At 45.7% G+C, this 21474-nt stretch overlaps 1 protein-coding gene across 1 annotated transcript in view; it reads right to left on the bottom strand.

Annotated features, from left to right (window-relative positions):
* Positions 1-4731: 4731 nt before the first annotated feature.
* Positions 4732-21474, bottom strand: part of znrf2b (zinc and ring finger 2b) — a 203666-nt gene continuing 186923 nt past the window's right edge. The window contains exons 3-5 of the mRNA XM_034173979.1: positions 8954-9059; positions 7599-7670; positions 4732-7498 (exon numbers count right to left, since the gene is read on the bottom strand). Coding sequence (XP_034029870.1) covers positions 7613-7670; positions 8954-9059 — 164 coding nt within the window. The 3' untranslated portion in view covers positions 4732-7498; positions 7599-7612. The remainder of the gene's footprint in view (positions 7499-7598; positions 7671-8953; positions 9060-21474) is intronic.

Here is a 21474-nt window from a genome sequence, read left to right as displayed (position 1 = left end):
TTTACTTTAATACATGTTCTCTTCTGTGTTTTTTTTTCTGTTGTTCTACTTAAAAACATACTGAGGTTCATGAGTCCAAAGCTCAGAATGAACAGCTGTTTGAAGAACTGTTCATGAACCTGATCAAATCTCTGGAGGACACACAGAATCAGAACCAGGTACATGGACACACCAGTTTGTTCTTTCACACTAAATTCAGATGGAGAGTTTTCTCACAGTGACGTCACTGCTTCTTTATGTGCTCAGACTCTGTGTGGAAAGTTGGAGGAGATAAAAAATGAACTCAGCACTGAGAAGAAAAACGGGATGAAGTTCGCGAAGACCATCCAGGAGTTGCTGCAGGTCATCAGCAAAAAAGACAAAGAGGTAAACCTTGAAGATATTTTGTTTGTTTTTTTAACTATTAGATATTATTGTAAATGATGTCAGCAGACTGTTTGTTTGTGTCAAGTTTGTCTTTGTGTCTTGCAGATTGCAGAGCTGCATTCTGGGACTGAAGGCAGGGAGGCTGCTTTCAAGAAAGAGACAAGGCCCAGTTCACAGCCCAGATTTTGACACAGGTGTTGAGAGTAAATCAAGAGTTTCTTGCAGACAGTGACAGGGCTTTCAAAGTGACCCAGGCTGCTCTTAAGCATTAAATATTTATCATCACAATAAACTGAATTTAAATCATGGACCTTTGTTTTCCTCCAAACTTAAGACACTTTGCATCATGTTGTCTGTACAGTTGCTGTTTCTTGTATATGTGCACATGATTAACATCATGTAGGAAATGCTGCAGCAGAATGGACAAATGCTCAGAATCCAGAGGACACTGAATACATTTTGAGGATTCAGTTCCACCAACTGTTGAATGAAGAGAGTCGACCTACGTAAGAACACCTGAGTTTATTTGGACCTGAGAGTTTATACTGTACATCATCGTCAGATCTCAGAAGTGAAGCAGAGCAGGTACCTGATTAGTACTATAGTGAATTAACACTGGTAATGTGGAAGTGTCCAAGAAGGACACATCCAGGCTGGACAAACTGATCAGGTGGGCTGGCTCTGTGGTTGGGATGAAGTTGGAATCTCTGACTGTGGCAGAGGAGAGAATATGGGACAAACTGCTGGCCATATGGACAATGCCAGTCACCTTCTGCACACCGTCATCAGCATCCAGAGGAGCCTCTTCAGCCACAGACTGCTCCTTCCCAAGTGCAGGACCACCAGACTGAAAAACTCCTTTGTCCCTCAGACCATCAGACTGTACAACTCCTCACTCAGGGGGAGGAGGAGTAACAGGAAGACAGAGGACGGGATGGAGAGGAACAGTAGTAGCGAAAATATTAATTTTTTTAAGGCATTTTTCATGTAAAACTGACATAAATAATAATATATATATAAAAAAAGCATTGTCCATACATGCAAATCAACAGTGTCAATAAATGTTTTCAGAATGTGTTGCAGGACTGAGGTTCAATTTGGCAAATATTCAGATTCTTGCTGCACAACAGAGTACATCACAGCTCTGTAGCACCATCATGTGGTGAACCTGTGTATTACTGAAGGCTCATCTCTGGCTGCTGGTGGACGTACAAACCAGCATCCTAATGAGTGTGCACGAGCCCAAACATCCACAGCTGGTAACAAAACAGCATGACAGTTAGTTTGTGTGGCCTTCAGTTCACCCTGAACAAGCTGACGACAAACACTGAGGGGGAAGAAAAAAGAAACCCACAGGGCACAAAACAATCAGAATAATATATAAAGGTTTGCACGAAGTTTAAACATGAATAATGAATAGCAGCTGTTTCCCTGATGTCAAAACAACAAAATGGAGAGTTTAAGGTGTCGTCTGGTTCCACACAACTCACAGAAAAGCAAAAAATCTGCTATAAATCCAAATCTGGATCCTGATCAACATGAAGCATGATAATTTCTATGTTCTCTGCATAAGATACTGCAGAGACAAAAGGTCAGCTCAGGTCAGGTACTGCCGCACCCACCACACCACAGAACCACCTGGGTTCCTGGATGGCAACCACCCAGACAGATAAGGGCTCCATCCCCAGTACAACCCCAGTTCTAATGAAGTTGGGACAATGCATGCACTGGTCCACAACATAAAATACAAAATTTCATCCAAAACTTCAACGGTATGTGGTAATTGATTTCATGAAACTCATGAAACTGGCAGTGACTCCAGCAAAATGTGTCAATCTTGTACAATATTACAATATGCGTATTATCAACCTATAACAAGGATTTGTACAACCCCAATTCCAATGAAGTTGGGACGTTATTTGAAATGTAAATAAAAACAGAATACAATGATTTGCAAGTCTACTTCAACCTATATTCAATCGAAAACACCACAAAGACAAGTTCAAACTGATAAACTTTATTTTGAAATGGATGCCTGCAACACGTTTCAAAAAAGCTGGGACAGTGGTATGTTTACCACTGTGTTACATCACCTTTCTTTCTAAAAACACTCAATAAGTATTTGGGAACTGAGGACACTAATTGTGAGTGTCATGATTTGGTATAAAAGGAGCATCCCCAAAAGTCTCAGCTCTTCACAAGCAAAGATGGGGTGAGGATCACCACTTTGTGAACTGCATGAAAAAATAGTCCAACAGTTTAAGAACAATTTTTCTCAACGTTCAATTGCAAGGAATTTAGGGATTCCACCATCGACAGTCCATAATATAATCAGAAGATTCAGAGAATCTGGAGAACTTTCTACACGTAAGCGGCAAGGCCGAAAACCAACATTGAATGCCCCTGACCTTCGATCCCTCAGGCGACACTGCATTAAAAACCGACATCATTGTGTAAAGGATCTTACCGCGCGGGCTCAGGAACACTTCAGAAAATCATTGTCAGTTAACACAGTTTGTCGCTACATCTACAAGTGCAAGTTAAAACTCTACCATGCAAAGCGAAAGCCATACATCAACAACATCCAGAAACACTGCCACCTTCTCTGAGCACAAGCTCATTTGAAATGGACAGACGCAAAGTGGAAAAGTATGCTGTGGTCTGATGAGTCCACATTTCAAATTGTTTTTGGAAATTATGGACGTCGTGTCCTCCTGACAAAAGAGGGAAAAGACCATCCAGATAGTTACTACAGCTTTTTTGAAACGTGCTGCAGGCATCCATTTCAAAATGAGCAAATATTTGCACAAAACAATAAAGTTTATTAGTTTAAACATTAAATATCTTGTCTTTGTGGTGTATTCAATTGAATATAGGTTGAAGAGGATTTACAAATCATTGTATTCTGTTTTTATTTATATTTTACACAATGTCCCAGCTTCACTGGAATTGGGGTTGTAACATCTGTCTGCTGCAGCTGGGGAACCAAGGGTGTGTCCATGGTATTTTCCAGCTGCTGGGGTCCTCAACAGTCAGGTACCTGTGTGCTGGATCGGGACCAGAGAAATGTGCCACCTGGTCAAAATGTGGAAGGTGATGCTCCCTCACAATGTGAGAGATATTCCTCATCTCAGTCTCCCAAACTAACTGCCCGTTTGATGCAATCATTCCAAGAGTCCTCAGGAGATCCTCAGGAGACCTAGTACCACTAAAGAACATGAAAAGTCACAAATACACACACTTTTTAGAAAAGAAAATCATGATTCAATGTCACGCTGTGCTACACTTTGAGATATACTGTGGATAGTCCAGGTCAGAATGATGGACACCCTTATGCTGCAGGTACAGAATTCAAAATATCATCAGAAATTAATGCAAATAACTGAAATTTATTTAACCAGAATATTTAATAAAATCTCCAAAGTTACTGAAGAAAATAAAATGCTTTCATGAAGTGAGATAAAAAGTAGAAAATCCACCAAGACACACTGCCATTTGCAGTGGAGCACAACAGACGCACATCACACACAGACATACAACACATCAAATCTCAGCAAGTCTCATATGCCTTCCAGCAAAATGTCACTGAACTTTCATGTCTTCTTTTTCGAGAAAATCCTGTGCCACTCAACCATGAAGGAGTCCATCTACCTGTAACAGACACAAGTTACTCATTCAGAGTTGTCATAGGTGTGCTTGGTGGCTTCCTTCACTTGTCTTCCTCTTAAACACTCAAACCCCCATCACACGGAGCCAGAATCATGCAGAATGGCATTGTTATGACGAATCCTCGCACATCCGAAAGTGTTGGATTTCAGATCCAAAACGTTCTGACAACCATCTGCTGGTGGCAAAACAGGATCCAAAACGATTTGAGCGCATACGAAGGAACCTCGAGGTGGATGGTTCTGGCACAGCAAAGTCTGCCAGTATGACCTGCATGTGCCACGTACAATAATGTCCACCCCCCTCCCCCCGGAGGGCAAAGGAACTTCTGAAATGTATGTGGCACGCTTCATCATGATATTATGAATTATTATCATGTACAGTGAATGTGAACAGCAGCTATCAAACCAAAAGCACTGTGTGCTACTGTGACCACACTGCTGCTAATCTGAAGAGGCTGTTATATCCAATATACACATTACAGTACAGATATTTGTCCATTACTTCCCATGGGTGATGTAAATAATGTGAATATTGTCTCCATCATAACTGTATATACCACAGGCAGCTGGCCCTCTCCATGGTGCACAGTAATGCGTCATTGCATGCGTCAGGCTCGGAGCTGAACGGATTTCACGCTGTATTACACACACACACACACACACACACACACACACTGAGGAATAAAAGTGCATCGTATGGAAAATCAGTTATTTATTCATATTATACAAAGAAGACTGTGTAAATATGTTGTATGTGTCCCTGTCACATGATTTGATACATGATCTACAGTCAGACACAGATGATACATTCAACTTCAAAATAGATGTGACTGTACCGGATTGGGCTGCAGTTTCTTTTTCATTAAGTCTAGACAGCGTTCACCGTTATTTTTTACAGTCCGTGAATCAACAAGCACTTGTTTTGATTGTATGGAACCATCAAAGGAAAGACAGAAGTTATTCTGTCATCTCATATGTCAAAAAGTGGACAGATTTTATTAAAGTTTTGTTGGTAGATTGTCTTTTGAACAAGAAAATATCAAACATATTTTGTTGGTGAGCCGAATCTGCTTGAATAGTTCTTTTATTTTTTGTTGAATAATGGAGAGGAATTACTTTTAAGATTAATTTTTTAACTTCTTTTGTATCTGTTGCAGGTCAATCGACTATCTCAACTTGGTATTTATACCAGGATCCAGTTTCCCAAAAGCATTTTAAATTTGAAATGGAGTTCAACCGAGAGATGCAGTTGGTTTTCTACTAATATGTACACCTGGATTTGATTCCCAAAGAAGTTATCTGTGTGTCCTTGGGGAAAAAAATGCTTGTCTGCATTGCCCCAATCCATTCATCTGTAAATGGGTACCGACCTTGGCTGAGGAAGCAACCTGCATTGGATTGGCGTCATATCAGGGGGAGTCATAGCCTCTCAGCAGCTTTACGCTACAGTATCTGGCAATAAGCACCGGCACCAACAGGCCTCAGGGCCTATATCAGATTTACAGTAATGTGATGGCCATCATTGGAGTCCTCAGATGGTTTGGAGAAATGAGGGCCAGATATTGTATTTTTTGTTTGCTTTAAGAAACTTTAAAACCAACAGTGAAATGTATTAAATTGGCTTTAATGTTGTTGTTCTGGACTAACTGACATATGGTTCAAATTGGAATTAAAATGGCCACATTTGAGAAAAAGTGACTTTGAATGATTCCCCCCCCAAAAAAACAACTCACTGGCCCAAATATAAGAGGGCGATTCTATGGTAACAGAATTACAATCAGAGCACATCGTCATAATTCCGTTACAATAGAATCACCCAAGAGTGTTCAGGATTGCAAACAAATCTGAAAACAAATGGGGCTGTCATATTCGTGGATTAGACTTTTTCCTTGGCATATAAATATGCACAAGAATAGGTAGAGCCAAATATCCCTGAAATTAATGTGCCCTTCAGGACTAATATATGGCTGTTTTAATGTGCACAACTCCTGCAGCAGCTTCTGTTTGAAACCCTGCAATTTTATTTGACCAGTGAACCCACGTTATGCTCTTTTAGCTGCTCAAACTGTATCAGGGAAGAGAACAGTACACCACATCATGCAGTTCTTACTTCAGCTTATTTCCCATTTGGATCAGACTCCACAACAGGGACTGGTGCTTCATGCTTGTTATAAAACAAATCCTCATTTTGGTCATTTCTGATCATTAAAACAGTTTGGGCATTTCAGTTTCAGGCATTTAACTATTCTAAAAGTCTCTGCAATACATTCCTGATTGTGCCAGTCGACTTGCATCATTCAGTAAGTGGTCAGCAAGCGCAGAAAGTTCTGCCTTTGGAGAATTTACTAACATGATATGATGATCTGAGCAGTTTGAGTTATTTTTATTCTATCACTTTTTTCTTTACCACTGCTTTATGTTTATGTTACTGCTTTATGACTCTATTTATGTCCTGTTTTCACGCTTCACTCAATATGCTTTAATTTGAATTATTTTCAAATAAAAAAGATCAATAATTACATTTATTCTCTAGAAAGTTTTTTTTTCCCTTCAAAAACTTGTCCTGGAAAATGTTGCTGTCAATAATCAGGGTTGTCTTATCGTCAGGCCAATATGGTAATTTTTCATCTGGACATTTTTGTTACATTTTAAAAACTGATGGACTAATTGTTAAAAAAATCACTGACCAATTCTTTTGATAATTAAAATAATTTGCAGCTCTAGTTGTGGAGTGATTCGTCAAGGAGTCTCTTTTAAAATTATAGTTAGATTTCTGAAGACGACCTTGAGTCCAGTGTTGAAAAGCACTGTCTGTGTGTGCATGCATGCGTACATGTGTATGTGTGTGAGTGAGTGAGTGAGTATTCACAGTTGATTGGCACCATTATATCAACAGCATGAAAAAAGCAGACACTCTGATCTGCTCTCATGAAATGTCTTTGGCTCTGTTGTCCTGCTATTGTGGTGTTGAATTGAGAGAAAACCCAGCAGGTCCGCCCAGCTAGTTCTGTTGACCATATCGCCCTGCTGGAGGTGGAGATCACAGCTAGAAGGCACTGGTAGACATTGGTACAATGGAGGGATAAGTTACGACTCTGCCTCCATCTCTGGGACCACGCCCACCTCCTCCAGTGTTCTGGTTTACAATTATATGACATTCCAATGGCCGCTCAGGAAGGACGGAGCCCTAACTGCCATAATGCCCCATGTTGGTGTGAATGTCAGGAGGGTCGGCCTCCCTGTATCTGTCTTTGTATTGGTCCATCCAGTCTAAGACTGAGTGAAGATGTGCAACAAAAAACAAAAACTCAACAAAAAAGTCTGTATCCCTGAAGTTGCTTTCAATGAGATTTGGCACACTGCGGTACTACATTAATGGGTGGTTGTGGGTTTTATCACAGTGGTCAGAGAGTGCAGCAGCCTCCTCAAGTCCACTTGTAGAAGATCACTTTCACTGAGGATAACTGTCATAAAACAACAAAGAATATGCACATAAATAAAAGTCAGAACAGCTTTGTGGTTTTGTATGACATCAGAATGTGGCAAAGGAATGAAGAGCATTACTTGTGCAAAAAGCTTCAGTCTGACGGGTGCTCTGGACACGATCTATTGACTTCAAACCACTCATCGATACAGCTGGAAAAAAGAACAAAAACAAGACTGGGACACGTGTGAGGGACAAAGACAGTGAGACACAGAGAGAGGGACTGAAGGTCAGGTTAGATCAACAGTTATGTGTAAGATTCTTGTTTTACTGACGTGCTTGGCCACAAAATTTACATGTAATGACCTCTGGGTGAAAACGCTTAACCCTTGGAGCCCGAATGACGCTCTCCTGTGTCCTGTTGAACATTTCACATTTCTATTATTAGATCATATCTTTATATAGTGTTCTGCACAAATAAATGTCTCACATTCAGAGAGCTGATATTTGTTCTGAGCATTTTGTAAAATTGAGAAAATACCCTTCAGTCTCTAAGCATTAAGTGTCCTTTTGTCTAAGTAGTTGTTCATTAATCACATATGTTATATGGTCACTGCAATATTGACAATTTCCTTATTTTGTGCAGGACTGGTGTTTGATGAGGTTGAGATCTGGTGAGTGTATTTTTATCCCCAGCCAAATAAGCACCATATCAGAAGGGAATATAGTGGAGATCACCATCTGTCTGAACATTTCCCACTATATCTCTCCAAGATTCTTGGGCCCAAACTTAACAGCACATGGGTAGTCTCAATGAGGCTAACAGTGATCTGACTTCCAACTGATTCCAAGACATCTGCTTGGTAGCTAGGTATCAGATGTTCATAGGTCATGAGGTCAGTCGATGCAGAATCTTACTCAGAGCTGGGCGGTGGATTTGTCGAATCATGCCTTCTTGTTAGAACTTGCACAGATCATAACTGGATGTTAGTTGCTTAATTACACTGTGCAGTGCACTGCTGTGAGCATCGGTACTCGTGTTTCTCTCCTCTTTTTTTTCAGGTTTTTTACTATGAGTGAAGTTTTGTCCATTTGGAGATAATCAGTTTCACGTGACACTTACTGAAATTTTGCAGGGTATTTAATGTTGCTGAACCAATTCTATTTAAGTGATATTTCAATGCAACATTGTTGTATTAATTACATGTGGATATTTCTGGTCTAAACTCAGCACAATTATCATTTATTCTAGACAATTTGGTTGATTGTTTTTCCATGCAGAGGTACTTAATAAGCCCATACCTTCAGTAAATGCAATTATAATTTCTTTAAAAAAAAATCCATTTGTGTTTAGTCATACTGTCTTTGTCTCATACTGAATTCTTTATGAACATATGAGATAGCTGAGTGACAAACATGGATTTAAGCTGTGAATTCATGGATCTGTGGTGTATGTACAGCATGATGCAGGATCATCCTGAAGGGAGCTTCATACCCTTTGTGGTAGATGCAGAGGCAGGGCAGCCGAGCGATGGTGTCTCCCTGCTGCAGCTCCTCCAGGCAGATTGCACATTCTCCTGCATCCTTTGTCAGGACATCCTCTGTGAGCAGGATGAACGCATCATTGAGTGCAGAGCAAAAAGGCAAACTCAGCTCTTCATAACTGAAGCTGCTGCACTGCACTAAGAAACTGAGACACGTCAGATTTCCTACCTTTTACACAACAACGTATTTGAATGAATGAATGAATTAATGAATTTCTTTATTCAGCACACGCAGACCCAAAATAACAAAGTGAGCTCACAAAGAAAACAATCCAACAACGCACCCATGTGCCGAAAGAGTGTTGGCAGAAGCAAAAGCTTATAAAGCCCACCCCTTTAACCAAAAAGGTAAAAATGTATACATATGTATATAAAAATATACATATACCCATGATAACTATTACACAATATAAATTAATCACTGAACTAAAATTTCTAAACACAAACATGCAAACAGCAGTGCAGTATGCACAAACCAAAAAAGCAAAAAAAAAACAAAAAAAAAAACAAAAAACAAAAACAAAATTGGTAAACCTAATTCATCACACCATAACAAGTAAATGGATGATTTTTGTAGAGGCTTTTAAAGCCAGCCAATTTACTGAGTGATTTTATGTCATCCGGGCACAAATTCCAAATATTAACACCTCTAACAGAAACACAATGACTTTTGACAGTGGTTCAAATCTTTGATTTTTGAAATAATAATATTCCTCGCAAATTATAACTGGAGTCCCTCATTTTGAACAGGTCCTGGACATGTTGTGGTAAAAGATTATTTTTTACTTTAAACATAATTTGTAGTGTGCTATAATTAATCAGGTCCAAAAATTTAAAAATGTGTAAACACACAAACAATGGATTTGTTGGCTCACAATATGGTTTATTACTAATAATTCTTTTGGCTTTCTTTTGTAGCAAAAATGTTGAATTTGTATTTGTTTTGTAGGTGGTTCTCCAAACTTCAATACAATAGGTCATATACGGAACAAGTAATGAATGATATAAAGTAACCAATGAGTGTTAGGGGTGTTGTGAAAGTGTCGTGACACGGACCCACAACAGGGGGCGTTAATGAACGGACAATGGATAAGCCAAAAAGTAACAATTTAATGTTGTGAATCGCACAACAACGTACAGACAATAACAATATGGTGGACTGTCAATCATACACCAGGTGACGTGTGGGCAGGCTCGACGATAGAAGACGCCTGGAGAGAGAAGAGCTGGATCCCCAGACAGCTTCCAACACCAACGGAGCTGAAGAACACCGGAGCCGCCAAGCCCTGCGCCCCAGGTGGCCGCTGTCTTCAGCAGTCAGACCCGGTACTGCTGGCAGAGAACAGAGACAGTCCAGATGAGTGTGAGTTCGCACACTCAGTAATCCCACAGTCTGTATTAAGTAAAGGAGGGAAAACCTCCACCTCCAATCACACACACTCGTGCAGCTCCTGGTCAACCACTTATCTGAGTTGGGGTGTGAGGCGAAGCCGTCGCTGTCACACCAAACGCCAATCCTCCAGATAAGGAAAAAAACTCCAGGAAAACGGCTGCAAATAGAAGTTCAGGTTAAACACACACAGTGTCAGGCAGCAGAGAAATTACCTGAATGGTAGTTGATTTCTCGGCGAGGAGGTGGAGTTGCAGTCCGGTCTTTGTAGTGGTGGTGATGGGTGACAGCTTGTGTTGATTAATGACAGCTGTCACCTCCAGCAAAGCCGACGCCCTCTCGTGCTTGAAGCCCGCACTTCAAGCAGGGCGCCATCTTGTGGTGGTGGGCCAGCAGTACCTCCTCTTCAGCGGCCCACACAACAGGACCCCCCCCTCAACTGGCGCCTCCTGGCGCCCGACCAGGCTTGTCCGGGTGCCGCCGGTAGAAGTCGGCCAGGAGGGCCGGGTCCAGGATGAAGCTCCTCTTCACCCAGGAGCGTTCTTCGGGTCCATACCCCTCCCAGTCCACCAAATACTGGAACCCCCGGCCCTTCCGACGGACGTCCAGGAGCCGGCGCACGGTCCAAGCCGGCTCCCCGTCGATGATCCGGGCAGGAAGCGGCGCCGGTCCGGGGGCACAGAGGGGTGACACGTGGTGAGGTTTGATGTGGGACACATGGAAAACCGGGTGGATCCGCAGTGAAGCTGGCAGCTTCAGCTTCACTGCGGCTGGACTGAGGACCTTGAGGATAGGGAAAGGTCCGATGTAGCTGTCCTTCAACTTTTGGGATTCCACTTTGTAGAAAGCCAAACCTCCTGCCCAGGCTGGTACGCATAGGCCGGGGCACGCCGGCGGTCTGCATGGTTCTTGGCCCTCGTCCGGGCTTTGAGCAGGGCAGAGCGGGCGGTACGCCACACCCGACGGCACCTTCTCAGATGGGCCTGGACCGAGGGCACCCCGACCTCTCCCTCCACTAGCGGGAACAATGGGGGCTGGTACCCCAAACACACTTCAAATGGGGAGAGGCCGGTGGCAGACGAGACTTGGCTATTATGAGCGTACTCGATCCAGGCCAGATGGTCACTCCAGGCCGTCGGGTGCGCGGAGGTCACGCAACGGAGGGCCTGCTCCAGTTCCTGGTTTGTCCGCTCTGCCTGCCCGTTCGTCTGGGGGTGGTACCCAGACGAGAGACTGACGGTGGCCCCCAGTTCCCTACAGAAACTCCGCCAGACCTGAGAGGAGAACTGAGGACCACGATCCGAGACAATGTCTGATGGAATCCCATGCAGACGCACGACGTGGTGGACCAGGAGGTCTGCAGTCTCCTGGGCCGTCGGGAGCTTCGGGAGGGCCACGAAGTGGGCCGCCTTGGAAAACCGGTCCACTATCGTTAGGATGGTGGTGTTTCCCTGGGACGGCGGGAGGCCCGTGACAAAGTCCAGGCCGATATGAGACCAGGGGCGACGAGGCACTGGCAGAGGCTGGAGGAGGCCTTGGGCCTTGTGATGGTCAGCTTTGCCCCTGGCACAGGTGGTGCAGGCCTGGACATACTCCCGGACGTCGGTTTCCATAGACGCCCACCAGAAGCGCTGCCGGACCACTGCCACAGTTCTTCGCACCCCTGGGTGACAGGAGAGCTTGGAACCGTGACAGAAGTCAAGGACCGCAGCCCTGGCCTCTGGTGGGACGTACAGTTTGTTCTTCGGACCGGTCCCCGGGTCCGGGCTCCGTGTCAGGGCCTCCCGGACGGTCTTCTCCACGTCCCAGGTAAGGGCGGCCACGACAGTGGACTCGGGGATGATGGTGTCAGGGGGTCTGACAGCTCAGTCTTGACCTCCTCTTCGTGCACCCGGGACAGGGCATCAGATCGTTGGTTCTTTGTCCCGGGGCGGTAGGTGATCCGGAAGTCAAAACGCCCGAAGAACAGCGACCAGCGGCTTGCCTGGGGTTCAGACGCTTCGCTGTCCGGATGTACTCCAGGTTCCGATGGTCCGTGAAAACTGTAAATGGTACCGACGCTCCCTCCAACAGGTGTCTCCACTCTTCAAGAGCCTCCTTCACCGCAAGAAGTTCCCGATTGCCGACGTCATAGTTCAGTTCAGCTGGGGTCAACCGGCGGGAAAAGTAGGCACATGGATGGAGAACCTTGTCGGACTCCCCGCTCTGGGATAGCACGGCTCCTATCCCTGAGTCAGAGGCATCCACTTCAACAATAAACTGGCGCTTGGGATCGGGCTGCACCAGAACTGGTGCAGTTGAGAACCGGCGTTTCACTCCCTAAACGCGGCTTCGCACCGATCCGACCAGGTGAAGGGGACTTTTGTGGAGGTCAGGGCTGTCGGGAGGCTAACTACCTGACTGTAACCCTTGATGAACCTCCGGTAGAAATTTGCAAAACCGAGGAACTATTGTAGTTTCCTACGGTTCGTTGGTTGGGGCCAATCTCTCACCGCCGCAACCTTGGCCGGATCAGGGGCGACGGAGTTGGAGGAGATGATGAACCCCAAGAAGGACAAAGAAGAGCGGTGGAACTCACACTTCTCGCCCTTCACAAACAGCCGGTTCTCCAACAACCGCTGTAGGACCTGACGTACATGCTTAACATGGGTCTCAGGATCCGGAGAAAAAATGAGTATATCGTCTAGATATACGAAGACAAACCGATGCAGAAAGTCCCGCAAGACGTCATTAACCAATGCTTGGAACGTCGCGGGCGCATTGGTGAGGCCGAACGGCATGACCAGGTACTCAAAGTGACCTAACGGGGTGTTAAATGCCGTCTCCACTCGTCTCCCTCCCGGATCCGAACCAGGTGATAAGCATTCCCTAAGATCCAATTTCGTGAAAATTTGGGCTCCATGCAGGGGCGTGAACACTGAATCCAACAGAGGTAACGGGTATCGGTTACGAACCGTGATCTCGTTCAGCCCTCTGTAATCAATGCATGGACGGAGTCCGCCGTCCTTCTTGCCCACAAAAAAGAAACCAGCACCCATCGGGGAGGTGGAGTTCCGGATCAACCCGGCAGCTAACGAGTCCCGGATGTAGGTCTCCATTGATTCGCGTTCCGGACGTGAGAGGTTGTACAGCCTGCTGGACGGGTATTAAGCGCCCGGTATCAAATCAATGGCACAATCGTATGGACGGTGCGGGGGCAGCGTGAGTGCCAGATCCTTGCTGAAGACGTCAGCAAGGTCGTGGTACTTGGCTGGCACCGCCGCCAGATTGGGGGGGACTAAAACCTCCTCCTTAGCTGTCACACCGGGTGGAACCGAGGATCCTAAACACTCCCGGTGGCAGGTTTCGCTCCACTGAACCACAACCCCAGACGGCCAATCAATCCGGGGATTGTGTTTTAACACCCATGGAAAACCCAATATCACTCGGGAGGTAGAAGGTGTTACATAAAACACAATCTCCTCCCTGTGATTCCCAGACACCACCAATGTCACTGGCTGAGTCTGGTGTGTGATTAGTGGAAGAAGGGTACCATCTAGTGCCCGCACCGACAATGGTGACGGTAAGGCCACTAGAGGGAGCCCAACCTCCTTGCCCATCTGCTATCCAGCAGATTTCCCTCCGACCCATGTCCACCAGTGCTGGGGGCGTGAAGGGTAAATCCTCATCAGGATCGTGACTGGGATTCGTGCAGATTTACGGGGTCTCCCCGCGTGGGTATTGTGACCCACCCTTAGCCAGTCTCTAAGGACGAGTGCTGCTGTTTTGATCGTTTGGGCATTCTCTCTGTGTGTGGCTCAGTTGAGCTACAGAGAAAACACCTCTCCATGGATCAGCCTCCTTCGTCTCTGATCTGATCGTTTTTTGGCCCTGCTCGTTTCCATAGCAACGTCAGCAGGGGGAGCTGTTGTCACGTGGACAGCCCTGGCAGTGGAGCGTGGGGAAGTCGGCTCCCTTTCAGACCCGGGAGGAAGAGGGACGGCTTGTGCCTGACCACGCCCTTCGTCTCGCTCCCGTCGGTGTCCTGTTAATCGGTTGTCTAACCGTATAACCAGGTCGATAAGCCCATCTAAATCCCGCGGCTCGTCCTTCGCCACCAGGTGCTCCTTGAGGACCAGAGACAGTCCGTTTACAAAGGCGGCGCGGAGCGCAACAGCATTCCAGCCGGCTCGCGCTGCCGACACCCCTGTCTTATCGACAGCAGCACACTTGAAGCGGTCTCGCCTCTATGAGGGTGGTCGAACACCTGTCGGAACTCCCTCACAAACTCAGTATAAACCGTTAGGAGTCGTGAATTCTGCTCCCAAAGCGCCGTAGCCCAGGCGCGTGCATCTCCTCGAAGCAAGTTTATAACGTAAGCCACCCGGCTGGCGTCTGACGCGTACATGACGGGACGCTGTGAAAAGACGAGCGAGCACTGCATCAAGAAGTCCGCGCACGTCTCCACACAGCCTCCGTACGGCTCCGGAGGGCTTATGAATGCTTCAGGGGAAGGTGGGGGGGGTCGTTGAATGACCAGCGGAATGTCTGTTTCTGGCACACGGTCAGCAGGAGGAGGTGCTGCAGCAGCGCCCTGATCATGCGCTTCCACCTGGGCGGTGAGAGCCTCTATCCTGCGATTGAGAACACTGCTCTGCTCGGTAACTAAGTCCAACCGAGCGGCAAAGGCGGTTAAGATGTGTTGCAGCTCACCCACCACGCCTCCTGCCTGTGCACCTCGCTCTCCCATTGGCTGTTCAAGCGATGGTTGACGCCCCTCGGGATCCATGACGCCGGCCGAGAAATCCTGTTGTGAAAGTGTCGTGACACGGACCCACAACAGGGGGCGTTAATGAACGGACAATGGATAAGCCAAAAAGTAACAATTTAATGTTGTGAATCGCACAACAACGTACAGACAATAACAATATGGTGGACTGTCAATCATACACCAGGTGACGTGTGGGCAGGCTCGACGATAGAAGACGCCTGGAGAGAGAAGAGCTGGATCCCCACACAGCTTCCAACACCAACGGAGCTGAAGAACACTGGAGCCGCCAAGCCCTGCGCCCCAGGTGGCCGCTGTCTTCAGCAGTCAGACCCGGTACTGCTGGCAGAGAACAGAGACAGTCCAGATGAGTGTGAGTTTGCACACTCAGTAATCCCACAGTCTGTATTAAGTAAAGGAGAGAAAACCTCCACCTCCAATCACACACACTCGTGCAGCTCCTGGTCAACCACTTATCTGAGTTGGGGTGTGAGGCGAAGCCGTCGCTGTCACACCAAACGCCAATCCTCCAGATAAGGAAAAAACTCCAGGAAAACGGCTGCAAATAGAAGTTCAGGTTAAACACACACAGTGTCAGGCAGCAGAGAAATTACCTGAATGGTAGTTGATTTCTCGGCGAGGAGGTGGAGTTGCAGTCCGGTCTTTGTAGTGGTGGTGATGGGTGACAGCTTGTGTTGATTAATGACAGCTGTCACCTCCAGCAAAGCAGACGCCCTCTCGTGCTTGAAGCCCGCACTTCAAGCAGGGTGCCATCTTGTGGTGGTGGGCCAGCAGTACCTCCTCTTCAGCGGCCCACACAACAAGGGGAGGACGTCTTGTGCTTTATATAAAATAGCAATGGCTTTTAACATTTTGATTTAACATAATTTATACACAATTTATCGTCAATGAAAACAGCAACAAATTTAGTTGCATTTACAAGTTCAATTTCAATATCAATATCGTGTACTGGTAAATTTCAACATAAATTCCTGGATTTAGTTCCAAATATGATACACATTGTTTTACCAAAATGAAGTGATAATTTATTTCAATGAAACCATTCTTTGAAATTCTATATTTCCCTCTCCAGCGTGTCCAGAACCTGTCTCAAATGATCCCCATGACAAAATACAGTTGTGTCATCAGCAAATAAAATGCAACTCATAAATGTAGAAACCAAACATATATAAAAGAATATATAATATATAAAAGAAACAAAATTCAAAATTTATCCCACCAATATGAAGACATTGATACCTATTGTGCAGATAACTTGCCATCCAATCATGAGCTAATCCTCTGATACCATACTTACATAATTTATCTAATAATAAGGTGTGATCTATGGTATCAAATGCTTTCTGTAAGTCGGAAAAAACCCCTACAGTATATTGCTTGTTTTCAATTGCATTCATAATATGTTTCACAAACTCAATTACCGCCAATGAAGTAGTACGATTTTTTTCTAAATCTGTATTGCTGCTCATTTAGTATGTGATGTTTGGATATAGAATCATTAAACCTCTTAATGAACATCTTTTCCAGAATTTTTGAAAATTGAGGTAACAGTGAGATTGGCCTGTAGTTTGAAAAAAACATGTTTGTCACCAGATTTGAACAGTGGTATCACTTTAGCTATTTACATTTTGTAAGGAAATCTTGCAGTTATTAATGACAAATTACAAATATAAGTTAAAGGTTTAGTGACACAATCAATAATATTTTACCAAAAACAAATCAAAATGATCGCAATCAGTAGACTTTTTTCCCTTTTAGTTTATGAACTATGTCAGTTATTTCACATTCATCAGTTTCTCTGATAAACACTGAATCTGAAAGGTTCTTACTTGTTGTACTGTTATCCCAAGAACACATATTAGAAGGTACAATTGAGTTTGCAAATTTTTTTCCCCACATTAGCAAAATGTATTTACTCAGTGTCATCAGTATACAGTACGTCCGGAAATTATTCACAGAGCTTTGCCATGAAGCTCAACAGTGAGCTCAGGTGCATCCTGTTTCCACTGATCCTCCTTGAGATGTTTCTACATCTTAACTGGAGTCCACCAAGGGTGAATTCAGTTGATTGGACATGATTTTGAAAGGCACACACCTGTCTACATATAAGGTTTCACAGTTGACATTGCATGTCAGAGCACAAACCAAGCTTGAAGTCAAAGGAATTGTCTGTAGATGTCAGAGACAGGATTGTCTGGAGGCACAAATCTGGGGAAGGGTACAGAAACATTTCTGTTGTTTTGAAGGTCCCAATGAGCACAGTGGCCTCCATCATCCTTAAACAGAAGAAGTTCAGATCCACCAGGACTCTTCAGAGAGCTGGCCACCCATCTAAACTGCGGGATCGGGGGAGAAGGGCCTTAGTCAGGGAGGTAACCAAGAACCTGATGGTCACTCTGTCAAAGCTCCAGCATTCCTCTATGGAGAGAGGAGAACCTTCCAGAAGGACAAACATCTCTGCAGCAATCCACCAATCAGGCCTGTATGTTACAGTGGCCAGACTGAAGGCACATGGCAGCCCACCTGGAGTTTGCCAAAAGTTACCTGAAGGACTCAGACCATGAAAAAAAAAATTCCCTGGTCTGATCAGGCAAAGACTGAACTCTGTGGCATGAATATCAGGTGTCATGTTTGGAGGAAACCAGGCAGCATCCCTACAGTGAAGCATGGTGGTGGCAGCATCATGCCGTGGGACGTTTTTCAGTGGCAGGAACTGGGAGACTAGTCAGGATTAAAGGAAAGATTGAATGCAGCAATGTACAGAGGACATCCTGGATGAAAACTTGCTCCAGAGCGCTCTTGACCTCAGACTGGGGCGACGGTTCATCTTTCAGCAGAACAATGATCCTAAGTACACAGCCAAGATATCAAAGGAGTGACTTCAGGACAACTCTGTGAATGTCCTTGAGTGGCCCAGCCAGAACCCAGACCTCAATCTGATTGAATATTTTTGGAGAGATCTGAAAATGGCTGTGCCCCGATACTCCCCATCCAACCTGATGGAGCTTGAGAGGTGCTGCAAAGAGGAATGGGCAAAACTGCCCAAAAGTAGGTGCGCCAAACTTGTGGCATCACATTCAAGAACATTGAGGCTGTAATTGCTGCTAAGGGTGCATCAACAAGTATTGAGCAAAAGGGTGAGAATACTTATGTATGAGTGTGATTTCTTTTTTTAGTTTTAATAAATAAAAAAATATATTTCATGGAAGTCCATCGTGAGTGATGAAGACATCAGTGGATCCTCATGTGTGAGCGCAAGCCGAAGTCTGATGCACAAATGCGTCCACACTTCGGACATGCTACATCCTGCCTTTGTGAGGCAGGTCTCCTCTCCTTTCAAGCTCGGTGCTTCTGATCCAGATCCCACAGTTGCTTTTCTTCAAAGGTTTGGACATCCTTGTGGACAGCCATGCACCAGGCGCTGCGGTCAGAGGCAAGAGTTTCCCAACCCTGAAGTGGGATACCACAGGCTCCAAGGGATGCTTTCAGGCCATCCTTGGAATGCTTGAGTGGTCGTGCGATGTTTCTTCTGTCAGAAGCCAACTCCAAGAAGAAGATCACCTTTGGGAGTTGCGAGTCGTCCATCCGGACAACATGCCCAACCCACCTCAACTGTGCTTTCATGACGCGTGCCTCGATGCCAGGCATGTCGGCTCTGCGAAGCACTTCTGTGTTGTAGACCCTGTCCTCCCATGAAATGCCCATGATTTTGCGCAGGCAGCAGAGATGAAACTGGTCAAGGGTTCTCAACTGTTTCCTATACAGGGTCCATATTTCACAACCATAGAGTAGACTAATAGAGTAGCAGCACAAGGGCCTCAAGGACCTTGGTTTTGGCCTTCAGCTGTCTCAGGTCAAATAGTCAGCCATCACATCTATAGCGAACAGTGATTCTTGCATTGGTTTTTGGAGAGTGCACAGAACAGCATAGTAGCAAGCATGAGGCTGAACACGGTTGATGCCAAGACGCCATCCTTGCTTCACACCGCTGGAACTGGGAAGGGGGTCTGACACAGAGCCATTTTCCACCACAGGGCCATCATGTCATCATGGAAGGATCTGATGATTCTGATGAACTGCTGTGGACATCCAAGCTTGGACAGTATGGACCACAGACCGTGATGACTGACGGTATCAAAAGCCTTTGTCAGGTCAACGAACAGGATGTAAAGGTTTTGATTCTGTTCCCGGCACTTCTCCTGCAATTGACGAAGTGCAAAGATCATATTGATTGTTCCCCTATTGCTCCTGAAGCCACACTGGCTCTTGGACACAACATCATCCAGCAGGTGGAGTGTGATGCGGTTCAGGATGACACGGGCCATGATCTTCACTGCAATCCTCAGTAGCGAAATGCCTCTATGGTTGTCACATGATGCTCTGTCACCTTTGTTCTTATACAGGTGTATGATGTTTGCATCCTTGAAGTCCTGCAGCACTGATCCTGCCTGCCAAAACTGCTGCATCAGCTCAGTGAGCTTGACAGCCATGGGCACTCCACCGTCCTTGAAAATCTCAGGGGGGTTCCCATCCGGGGCTGGTGCTTTGCCGATCTGGAGCTGCTTGATTGTTTTCCTGGTCTCCTCCAGAGCCGGGGGATCTTCAAATGATGACAAAACTGGGCGCTGGGGCATATCAACAATTGCTCGTTGATCTATCTGGGATGGCCTGTTCAGCAACTGACCGAAGTGGTCACACCACCACTGTACAATGTCACTTTTCTCAGTAAGCAGAGTGCCATCAGCTACACAAATAGGTGCCATGGCATTGGAGGATGGTCCATACATTGTCTTAAAGCCAGCAAAGAATTTCTTGGAGTTATGTTCATCTGCATACACTTGGAGCTCTGCAGCCTTGGCCTCCCACCATTTATCCTTCATCTGACGCAGGTCAGACTGAACTTTGCTTCTAAGATGCTTGAAACGATCATGCTTAGCTGTGGATCCCTTATCGCTCAGCCAGATGTTGTAGGCTTCTTGCTTCTGTTTCAGCAGGCTGGTAATCTCTGTGTTGTTGCTGTCAAACCAGTCCTGGTGTTTCCTCTTCAAGTACCCAAATGTAAGTTTGGCAGAGTCATAGACTGTGTTCCTGAAGTTGGCCCAAGCTACCTCTACATCTTCTTCAGCTGGCAGTTTCTCCAGCTGATCTGCTAGGTTGGACACAAGGTTTTTCTTGGTTTCAAGGTCAGTGAATCTCTGGACATCCAGCTTCGACCTGATGTCGGCTTTCTGATGTCTGTGCTTGTTGGCGATGGAAAAGGACAGCCTGCTCCTCAGCAGCAGGTGGTCAGTCCAACAATCTGCTCCCCTCATTACCCTTGTAATGCATACATCCTGGATGTCACAACGCTTAGTGATCACATAGTCAATCAGATGCCAGTGTCTGGAACGAGGGTGCATCCAGGTGGTCTTGTGAATTTCCGGTAGTTGGAACAGGGTGTTGGTGATGGTCAAGCCATGCTCAGTGCAGAGTGTAAGAAGCAGTTGGCTGTTGGAGTTCTCCTGTCCCACTCCATGTGGTCCAATGACATCTGGCCATGACTTGGAGTGTTTGCCCACATGGGCACTGAAGTCCCCTACTAGCAGGAGCTTGTCTTCCTTTGGGACAGTGTGTACCAAGCTTGAAAGTTCCTGGTAGAACAACTCTTTCTGCTCTTGTGTGTACGACATGGTCGGGGCATAAACACTGATAAGTGTCAGGTGTTTCTAACCTATGAGGGGCAATCCCATAATGATTAGACGATCACTGATACGTTTTGGGAGAGACTCAAGGTTCTTCACAAATGAGGTACAAATTGCAAAGCCGACTCCTGCTTCTCTCCGTTCCTCCAGAGTCCTCCCTGACCAGAAAAAGGTATATCCAGCTCCAACCTCTGTGATTTCTCCAGTGTCTGCCAGGCGCGTTTCACTGAGAGCAGCGATATCGATGTTGTGTTGCTGCAGTTCTTGTCCTACTAGTGCTATACGAACACTCTGCTCTGCTGGTATTCTGGTTGTCCATGAGAGTCCTGATGTTCCATGCTCCAACGCATAAAGAGTGGTTGTTGCAGGTGGATTTTGCATCCCGTGATGTTGTGTACATTGTATTTCAACCGCGTTTGTAGATGTCCAGTCAAGCTGCGGTGTGCTGACAGGATGGGGGTGAGGCAAGCTTTCTTTAGGTCACCTTTTCTAGACCTTCCCTTGAGGGGGGGGAGCAGTGCCTCTCCCTGAATAGGGCTGCTCCATTGCCAGAGTGGCTGCCAAACCCTACCCTTGCCCCAGATGAGTAATTGGACGACCATGCTGCCCTGGCCGCCTGAGTGCAGGTCCGTG

This window comes from Thalassophryne amazonica, chromosome 7 (assembly GCF_902500255.1).
Source record: "Thalassophryne amazonica chromosome 7, fThaAma1.1, whole genome shotgun sequence".
NCBI classification, from domain to species: Eukaryota; Metazoa; Chordata; class Actinopteri; order Batrachoidiformes; family Batrachoididae; genus Thalassophryne; species Thalassophryne amazonica.
This window is presented reverse-complemented; position numbering and strand designations above follow the sequence as displayed.